The sequence below is a fragment of the Rhinopithecus bieti genome, unplaced genomic scaffold (assembly GCF_001698545.2).
Source record: "Rhinopithecus bieti isolate Rb0 unplaced genomic scaffold, ASM169854v2 scaffold_14885, whole genome shotgun sequence".
In the NCBI taxonomy this organism is placed as follows: Eukaryota; Metazoa; Chordata; class Mammalia; order Primates; family Cercopithecidae; genus Rhinopithecus; species Rhinopithecus bieti.
Window position 1 is genome coordinate 214,217 of NW_016807971.1, and position 10,481 is coordinate 224,697.

Here is a 10,481-nt window from a genome sequence, read left to right on the forward strand (position 1 = left end):
ACGCCATTCTCCTGCCTCCGCCTCCCAAGTAGCTGGGACTACAGGCGCCCGCCTCATCGCCCGGCTAGTTTTTTGTATTCTTTAGTAGAGACGGGGTTTCACCGTATTAGCCAGGATAGTCTCGATCTCCTGACCTTGTGATCCGCCCGTCTCAGCCTCCCAAAGTGCTGGGATTACAGGCTTGAGCCACCGCGCCCGGCCGGTAATTTTTTCATTCTCAATAATATTACTATTCTTTTAGAAAGGTTAATTTTATAGAGCTTTTATAATTTTTAAAAATAAATTTTAACAGAAAGAGCCAACCCCTGCACTAAATCCATCATATTAACAGTGAAGGTGAGGCCGGGCGCAGTGGCGCACACCTGTAATCCCAGTACTTTGGGAGGCCAAGGCAGGTGGATCATTTGAGGTCAGGAGTTCAAAGACCAGCCTGGCCAACATGGTGAACCCCGTCTCTACTAAAAATACAAAAATTAGTTGGGCGTGGTGGCAGGCATCTGTTGGGAGGCTGAGGCACGAGAATCATTCGAACCTGGGAGGTGGAGGTTGCAGTGAGCTGAGAATGTGCCACTGCACTCCAGCCTGGGTGACAGAGGGAGACTCCATCTCAAACAAAACAAAACAGTGAAGGTGTTAGTGAAGTCTCCTTATCTCACTCACTCTCCCAGCTCATCGGGTGCACATGTGTATGCCTTTGGAGTAGATATGGCAGGCATCTCACCCCGTTTTCCAACAGAAGAGGAAAGGTGCTGTGGCTGGCCCAAGGCCACAGTGAAAAATGACCCATCTAGAGCTAGGTTTCAGACATCCCAAACAATCCTCTCTCCCCGCACCTCAGCCTCCTAAGAGGCCTTGAGAAAGATGGCAGCGAAGCCCGAAGCTGTCTTGTCTTTCAGGACTACAGTATGTAGGAGGTGAAGCACCACCTCAGTATGTCTCAGCCAGGCCCAGGGAGCAGGAGAGCAGCTGCCAGGGGCCCTCAGGAGTGGCTGTGCTGTGTCATCCCCCTGCCACAGGTAAGGGACTGGGACACTCACGGATATCCACTGCTTCCTGTCGCCGACCCACTCCTCGACCCCTGCCAGGCGGCGTTGCTTGTACTTGGAGAGTTCTTGATAGGCCACAAACTCATTCAGAAACAGCTTGATTCCAAGCAGCTCAGCTACCACTGGGCAGTCCTCCCACGCCACACCCATCAAGAAGGCTACAGGCCGCAGGATGTAGGAGCAGATGAGCTGAGGGCACAAGGGTATGACTGGCACTGAGGGCTGGGCCTGGGCTCTGCTGAGCCTCCAGCCACCACTCACTGCCCACCTGGGCCCATCCTCTCTACAGACTGAGTGTGGTGGCCAGAGACGCACCTGGAAGCTGAGCCCTTGGACGTCCACCATGTCTCCCAGCCAGGAGAGGGCAGCATTGATGAAGTCCAGCACAGCCAGGAACGCAATCAGGTTGGCAGCGATGTTGGCGACCACCTTCACGGAGATGGTGGCCCCGGTGCTGGCTGCTTCTATGAGGTTCCGAGCATCTCTGTTATTGTGATCAAGAATGATCATTACTGGCCTGTCTCCACAATCAGCAAGGGTCCCTATCCTATAGGCTCAAATAGGAACCCTGGAAGAGCATTTCAGAGCAGGAAATTCTAATTTTCCCTGAGACCCAGAGAGAAAAAGGGGCTGGTTAAAGCACTGGGATAAGATCCAGGTTTCTAGTGCTGAACTGTCCAAAATGGAAGCCATCAGCCACACGTGACAGGAGGCTGTCTGAATTGAATTGTGGTGTACAAAATACAGAGCAGATTCTGAGGATTTAGTACCAAAAAATGCAAAATATCTCAATAATTCTTGTACTGGTTACATGTTGAAATGACAGTACTTTGGGGTATACAGGGTTAAGTAAAATGGGTTATTAAAATCACCCATTTCTTTTCACTTTTTAAAAGACAACTACTAGAAAATAACAGGCGCCTCACATTACATTTCCATGGGACAGCGCTGCTCCAGTGCCTCAGAAGGTTGTGAGGTTGGGGTCGTCCACTGTGCCCAAGCAAATGTGTCCAATGTGGTGCCTTTTCAACATTGTTTAAGGTTTAAATGTTACCTAACAGTTATTAAGACTATAACAGGATGTTAGGAGGTGAGTGAAATCAAAGATGGCACTCAGAATGTCAATGTGTGGTTGACACCCTGGTGGTCAGAGCTCAGGCACATAGAGATGGGGGCATGGGGCCTTTCTATGACTCTCCTCAACATGTACACACACCAGGCCACAGACCCAAGAACCCAGCCACACTCCCAAGACTTGCTCAGTCCATTGTTTCCTGCTGGTCAGAGACTGGAAATTAAGATATGAGAACTGGAGTGTGCATTTTTGCAAATGCTATGGTCTGAATGCCAGTGCGGCAGTATTATGAGGTGGGACCTTTAAGGGGTGACTGGGTCATGAGGGCTCTGCCTTCCCGAATGGATTAATCCATTCCTGAATGTTGGATTAATGGATTAATGGGATAATGGGTTATCATGGGAGTAGGACTGGTTGCTTTTTGTTTTTGAGACGGAGTTTCGTTCTGTTGCCCAGGCTGGAGTGCAGTGGTGCGATCTAGGCTCACTGCAACCTCCACTTCCCGGATTCAAGCAATTCTCGTGCCTCAGCCCCCCAAGTGGCTGGAATTATAGGCGTGACCCTCTATGCCTGGCTAACTTTTGTATTTTTAGTAGATATGGGGTTTTACCATGTTGGCCAGGCTGGTCTCGAACTCCTGACTTTAAGTGATTTGCCTGCCTCAGCCTCCCAAAGTGCTGGGATTACAGGCACGAACCATCGCAACTGGCCTTGACTTGTGGCTTCTTAAGAAAAGGAAGAGAGATCTGAGCTAGCATGCTCAGTTCCCTCCCCGGCACCCCTCAACCCCTCACCATGTGATGCCCTATGCCACCTTGGGACTCTGCAGAATGCCCAGCAGCAAGAAGGCTCTCGCCAGATACGACCCCTCAACCTTGGACTTCTCAGCCTCCATAGCTGTAAGAAATAAATTCTTATTCATTATAACTTACCTAGTTTCAGGTATTCTGTTATAAGCAACAGAAAATGGACTAAAATAGCAATGAAGCCAAAACCAGGGCAGGGAAAGTGGAGAGATGGGCCTGGGCTGGTGGAAGACAGTGAAGGACAGAGAGAACAGTACCCTCTGTTTTGCTCCCCCCATTTTGTACAACTACCCCCTCTGCAGGACCTCCTGCTGTGCTCACCCATAGGTCAGTTTCATTCCTTCCTCCCTCCTAAACTTGGACTCCTCCACCTCGGGGTAGACCAGCTTGGAGAGGGCCAAAGCACAAGGGGCAGCCATCACGGAGGCGGCAATCAACGAGGTGGCATCGATCTGCAAGAGTGAGAGTGCGGGTTCTAGGTGGACAGTCAGAAGAAATGCTGGCGACCAAGGAGTGTGGCCCAGGCAGCAAGGGCACATGTGTAGTCTGTCCCACTGATATGACCTCGTTGCCATAACTGCTGTCATCACTAATAATAATACCTTTTATGTGTCGAAGGTCACAGGCTGTGTGTATAGGACCTTCTACTTCTTCCTGGTGCTTCCCCAAGTTAGGAATGACAAATATTATTATCCTCATTCTACAGACAAGAAAACTGAGACTCCAAAGGATGAAATACGGCTTCCCAAAATAAAGGAAGAGAAGGAATTAGAGCCCATCACATCTTTTGGCTCTAAGTTCAAGGTTCTTTCTTCCTTTTTAGGCTGTCACTGTTGACCACTAATCCCCGTGAGCTGAGGTTTCCCCCTTAGTGGAGGAATTTGTGATGGTTTCAGACAAAGCTCTAGAACCTGAGAGCTGAAATGAAATGGATTTAAGAGCTAACCCAATTCCACCTTAGTGTAGGTATGTACTAGCATAGGAAGGTACTCCCTCTCTAGGCTCTCTCTTCAAATGCTTACTGTGACAGGGAACTCACCATTGCAAGGCAACCCATCACATCCAATCCTGCAGTTTGAGAACTCCTTCTCAGGAAATCTGCCTCCTATGACAGCCACCGTTTGGCCCTGAGTCTCCTTCTGGGAGCCACACTACGAAAACCCTTTCCAGCAAGATGGCAGAGCAGTGTCGGCCCCTGGGATTCTCCCTTCCAGAAATTTTTATCTTCAGTGTGACCCCAAACCCTTTGCTTCTCTGTTCTTTTCCTCAGAGAAATATGACATGTTTCCCCCATCACTGTATCATTTACCAAGCAGGGAAACCAGAACCAACTCAGACATCTAACAATGGGAGACTGGCTAAGCATCGTCAGGCTGTCACTGAAAATGATGGTCCTCAAGAAAGGGCCCACAACATTGCAGGTAGAGAATAAACAAAGCTGGGGGCAGTAGGGAAACAAACTCCACAACGATGCATGAAAAGATTAGAAAGAAATACACTAAAATGGCAATGAATTGACTGTCCACGGCTAGTGGGGCCAGGGGTGATTTTCTTTATTTTTTCTCCCAAGACGGAGTCTTGCTGTGTCGCTCAGGCTGAAGTGCAGTGGTGCAATCTTGGCTCACTGCAACCTCTGCCTCCCGGGTTTAAGCAATTCTCCTCCCTCAGCCTCTGGAGTAGCTGCAATTACAGGCATGTGCCACCACGCCCAGATAATTTTTGTATTTTTAGTAGAGATGGTGTTTCACCATGTTGGCCAGGCTAGTCTCGAACTCCTGACCTTGTGATCTGCCCACGTGGGCCTCCCAAAGTGCTGGGATTACAGGCATGAGCCACCGTCCCCAGCCAATTTTCTTTTCTTTCTGCATTTTGATATCTTTCTTTTCTTTTTTTCTTTTCTTTTCTTCTTCTTTTTTTTTTTTTTGAGTCAGAGTCTCGCTCTTTCACCCAGGCTGGAGTGCAGTGGCGCGCTCTCGGCTCACTGCAAGCTCTGCCTCCCGGGTTCACGCCATTCTCCTGCCTCAGCCTCCTGAGTAGCTGGGACTACAGGCGCCCGCTACCACGCGCAGCTAATTTTTTTTTTTTTTTGTATTTTTAGTAGAGACGGGGTTTCACCGTGTTAGCCAGGACGATCTCAGTCTCCTGACCTCGTGATCCGCCTGCCTTGGCCTCCCAAAGATTATAGGCATTTTGGTATCTTTCGAAATGTCCACGACAATTTTTTTTTAATAAACAAAAAAGCAAAATAGATGTTTCTTCTTAACGTTTGTAATAAGCCAACTGCATTCTCAAGTGTTAAATAAAAATAAAAAGGAGGAGGGAGGTAAGTTGAAGACAGACACTCAGGCTGATAAAAGCAGAGGGCAGGCCAGGCACAATGGCTCACGCCTGTAATCCCAGCATTTTGGGAGGCCGAGGTGGGCAGATCACTTGACGTCGGGAGTTCAAGACCAGCCTGGTCAACATGGTGAAACGCCATCTCTACTAAAAACACAAAAATTAGGCCAGGCGCAGTGGCTCACACTTGTAATCCCAGCACTTCGGGAAGCCAAGGCGGGAGGATCACAAGGTCAGGAGTTCGAGACCAGTCTGGCCAGCATAGTGAAACCCCGTCTCTACTAAAAATAGAGAAAATTATCCAGGTGTGGTGATGCGTGCCTGTAATCCCAGCTACTCGGGAGGCTGAGGCAGGAGAATCGCATACACCCAGGAGGCGGAGGTTGCAATGAGCCAAGATCGCACCATTGCACTCCAGCCCAGGCAATAGTGCAAGACTCCATCTCAAAAAAAAACAAAAAACAAAAAACAAAAATTAGCCTGGTGTGGTGGTGGGTGCCTGTAATCCTAGCTACTTGGGAGGCTGAGGCACAAGAATGGATTGAACCCAGGAGGCAGAGGTTGTAGTGATCCAAGCACTCCAGCCTGGGTGACAGAGTGAGACTCCATCTCAAAAGAAAAAAAAAAAAAGAAATAAAAAAGAAAAGCAGAGGGCAGATCATGGGCACCCCTCATTACCATCTCAGGGAAGTGCCAGGCCTGCTGCTGAGAAGCCAGGCTGGAGACCCGCTCAGACTCTGAATCCAAGGAATTGTGTCCTTCTTTTTCTAAACCCCAGTTGTTTCTTTTTAATGATCGACAAAACTCCTTAAAACGTGAACAAGAATTGGCAGCAGCCTGATACCTCCCCAGGGCCCTGTGTGGACACTGGGTGCGCAAGCCTGGGCCCCTGCCCCTTGCTGGATGAAGCCCACTCGGGGCAGGTGTCCTCTCTGGACTTTCTGGGCCGGGCTTTGCAACTTCACCTGCTTCCTCCTCAGTTGCCCAGACCCAGCTAGGATGGTGCCACACCTGGAATCTTGGTATTTTCCTTCCACCAGGCAGGATCCTGCCCCTTCCTCTGACTTGTAGATTATATCTGGTTTGTAAACCTGAGTCACAGCAGGGAACACACCCTGAAGTTGTCACATTCCTGGACACTGTCCCCTGGGTGACCCAGTTGTGGTCACAGCCTCAAATGCTGGGGTTGCTAGTTTCCAGTTCATCATGGAAAGGGCTGAGTCCTGCACAGGCAGGACTCCCTGGGCACCGGGCCAGCCCACACCCACCTCCCCACTGCCAACTACTCTGCAGGGCTGTGACATTCCCCAGCCCTGCCTCCCAGGCACCTGGTCAGGAAAGCCTTCCATCCTAGCATCCCAGGGCCCACACCTGCCCATGGCCCTTCTTTCTCTGACCCAAAGGGTCCGGCTCTGTCACCCAGGCTGGAGTGTAATGGTATGATCATGGCTCACAATAGCCTTGACCTCCTGGGCTCAAGTGATCCTCCCACTTCAGCCTCCCCAGTACCTAGGACTATAGATGTGTGCCATCATGCCCAGGTAATTTTTTATTTTAAAAATTTTTTATAGTGATAGGGGTCTCCCTATGTTGCCCATGCTGGTCTCAAGCTCCTGGTCTCAGTCATCCTCCTGCCTTGGCCTCCCAAAGTAATGGAATTACAGGCATGAGCCACTGTACCCAGCCTAGTAGCTACATTTTTTTTGTTTTTTGAAACAGAGTCTTGCTGTGTTGCCCACGCTGGAGTGCAATGGCACGATCTTGGTTCACTGCAACCTCTGCCTCCTGGGTTCAAGCAATTCTCCCATCTCAGCCTCTTAAGTAGCTGGAGTTAAAGGCACCTGACATCATGCCTGGCTAATTTTTGTGTTTTTGTAGAGACGGGGTTTCTCCATGTTGCCCAGGCTGGTCTTGAACTCCTGACCTCAGGTGACCCACCCGTCTCGGCCTCCCAAAGTGCTGGGATTACAGGTGTGAGCCAACACGCCTGGCCATAGCCACATTTTAAAAAGAAAAAAGAAATAGATTAAATTAATTTTAATAATCAATTTCATTTTTAATTTAACTCAATATATCCAAAATATTTTCTTTCCACCCATGTAATCAATATAAAACTATCAATATGGATGGCAAAATAAAATTAAAATTAATAAAACATCTTAAAAGTTTTTCAATACGACTAGCCACATTTCAAGTGTTCAATAGCCATGTGTTTGGGGGCTACTGTATTGGCCAGTGGAGGTCTAGATATATCCAGATATCAGCAATAGGAGGGATGTGCAGAGAAGGGAGCCAGAGATTGAGCAACAAAGTGGTCTTAAGAATCTGGGAGCTGGCAGGGCACGGTGGCTCACGCCAGTAATCCCAGCACTTTGGGAGGCCGAGGCGGGCGGATCACAAGGTCAGGAGATGGAGATCATCCTGGCTAACACGGAGAAACCCCGTCTCTACTAAAAATAAAAAAAATTAGCCGGGCGTGGTGGCGGGCACCTGTAGTCCCAGCTACTCAGGAGGCTGAGGCAGGAGGATGGTGTGAACCCGGGAGGCAGAGCTTGCAGTGAGCCGAGAGCACGCGCAGTGGCTCATGCCTATAATGCCAGCACTTTGGGAGGCCAAGGTGGGCAGATCACCTGAAGTCAGGAGTTCGAGGCCAGCCTGGCCAACATACTGAAACCCTGTCTCTACTAAAAATACAAAAATTATCTGGGCGTGGTGGTGCATGCCTGTAATCCCAGCTGCTTGGCAGGCTGAGGCAGGAGAATTGCTTGAACCCATGAGGTGGAGGTTATAGTGAGCCAAGATCAAGCCACTGCACTCCAGCCTGGGCGACAGAGGGAGACTCTGCCTCAAAAAAAAAAAAAAAGAATCTGGGAGCTTGAAGGAAAGAGCAAGAGAGACCCTTCTGGGATTCAGGGGCTGAGGGCAGAGCCAAAGATACCGAGGAACTGACTGGGGAAGAAAGTTAGAGGGAGTGCAGTGCAGGGCTGGTGCAGTGACAGCCATGAGCCAGGTGGTGGCAGAAGAGAGCTGCTCTGGAGACAAGACTAGGGGCAGATCTAGAGATTGGAGGGAAGGAAGGTTTGTTAGGTGCTTTTCAAACTCTGGGCCAGCTATAGTTGTAGTCCGGGGCTTTCAAATCAGAGACTGTGAATGGAGGCTGAAGGGCACCTAGGGCTGATCCTGGCTGCCTCTGCCCATTCTGTGCAGCTAAAGGGAAGTGGGTACCCAGGCCCTATGAATGGGGAAGCCAGATTGCCCAGGGCTGGGCCTGGACTTTTGCCCGAGAAAGGGAAGGAAAAAGGGCTGAGTTTTAAGCCAGACTGTGGAAATGGGCGAGCATTCTTCCAGTGTTTAAGTTCTAAGTAATGACTAGGAAGAACACCAGGGTTATTCTTTTCGTTGGCTGAGGGAACCAGAACAAGGTTAAGACATTTAAAACCCTAAATTCTGAAAATATAATGGCATCCCCTCCCCCAATATCCTGCCATGAAGAAAAGTTTCAGGAACAAAGTTTTGGGTTTCCATTTTTGAAATATCAGATTCCTTCTCTTGGGACTCGGAAAACAATACCCAGAATGAAGGGCTCAGAAGCAGCCTCGGAAGACATTTTTCTCTCTCGTCCTCCCATCTCTCAGTCTAATTCTCCCTCAAGGCTAGCCATAAAAACTAGAATTCCTCTTCTCGAAGGCAGGGCGTGGAGACCAGAAGCCCTTTTCCCAAAAGCCAGCCATCAAAGCCTAAAATCATTGCTCTAACTTCTCTCTGCCTTTCTGGGTGAAAACTGGCAATAAAGAAATTATCTGACGTACCTTGTCTGACTGTAGGTCATAAGACCCCCCTTCCAGAAGGAAGAAATGCATGCTCAGAGAGGCCAAGAAGAGTCTACACAGACAGGTTTTGCTGTTTTTCCTCTACTCAGTATTAGATCACACTGTGTTTGTCCAATTCTGTTTCTCCGTGGCTGTCCATACTTTGTTGAACCTGAGCACAAAATTTCCCTGTATCGTTGGGTCTTCATTCTGAAGGCTCCCATGTGTATACATTAAATAAATCTGTGTGCCTTTCTCCTGTTAATCTGCCTTTTGTGAGTTGATTTTTCCGTGAACCTTCAGAGGGTGTAAGGGAAATTTTCCCTTGGCCCCTACACTTCCAAAAACAATTGGTGGTGGGGTAGGTGGGGAGTGCACCAGCTTTAATGAGCCCTTTCTAGGCCTCAGCAAGACAGGTGCAAACGAGATGACAGTCTCTAGAATTCTAGATGGGAGGGTGCCAGGCCAGAAACCAAAGCTCCTGAGCACAAGGGGACTTCTTGAAAAGTCAAGCAATAGCCGGCCCTGCCCAGACAGCTCTGTGGGATGTAGAGCTGAGCTTCTTGGTGTGGTCCAGGCATCCAGAGTGAAGGAGAGATGGAAGGGCAGGCTGGCTGTTTTTTCACCTATCCCTCATCATCTCCAGGGACAGAGATGAGAGAGACAGGTGGAATTTGGGACTAAAGAAGGGGACAGTATAGGTCATTCTCTGGTCACCGCACCTGCCCATCCCCCCCTTTCACACACACACAGCATCCAGAGAGCCTGGGGGTCAGGCGAAGGCATGGCAGGGTCAGTCTTCAAATCAGCACACACAGGCCACCTCACTGTCATGCAGAATGCTACCACCTTGTGTGGAGCAACGCACCCAGCGCGTAACTGTACTGCCGGGCATTTAGGCTGTCCTGTTTTCTTGCTTTTGCAAATAATGCTGAAATTTTGCATTTCTTGAACACTTGTGAGAATATCCCTATATCACAATTTTTCTAGCTGGATCAAAGGGAAAGAATATTTTTAAAGTGATTGAAGTTGGATGCAGTAGCTCATGCCTATAATCCTACTATTTTGGGAGGCTAAGGCAGGAGGATTGCTTGAGCCCAGGAGTTTAAAACCAGCCTGAGCAACATAGCAAGACCCCATCTCTACCAAAAAAAAAAAAAAAAAAAAAAAAAAAAAAAGCCAGGGGTGGTGGTGCATGTATGTAGTCCCAGCTATTCAGGAGGCTGAGGTGAGAGCATTGCTTGAGTCCAGGAGTTTGAGGCTATGGTGAGCTGCGATCGCACCACTGTGCTCCAGCTTGAGTAACAGAGGGAGACTCTGTCTCAAAATATATATAAATACATGTTGGTGTCATGTGGGGAGTTAAAAAAGAAAAAATAAATATTTTTGAGTGATCTATATAATAAAA

General features: G+C 48.8%; 1 protein-coding gene across 8 annotated transcripts in view; it reads right to left on the minus strand.

The window, feature by feature from the left end:
* SLC28A1 (solute carrier family 28 member 1) overlaps nucleotides 1-10,481 on the minus strand; it is a 71,456-nt gene that overhangs the window by 9,977 nt on the left and 50,998 nt on the right. For all 8 annotated transcript variants that reach the window (XM_017884286.1, XM_017884285.1, XM_017884287.1 and 5 more), the window contains 3 exons: nucleotides 3,249-3,379; nucleotides 1,362-1,530; nucleotides 1,038-1,235 (listed from right to left, as the gene is read on the minus strand). In XM_017884286.1, the coding sequence (XP_017739775.1) occupies nucleotides 1,038-1,235; nucleotides 1,362-1,530; nucleotides 3,249-3,379 (498 nt within the window). The remainder of the gene's footprint in view (nucleotides 1-1,037; nucleotides 1,236-1,361; nucleotides 1,531-3,248; nucleotides 3,380-10,481) is intronic.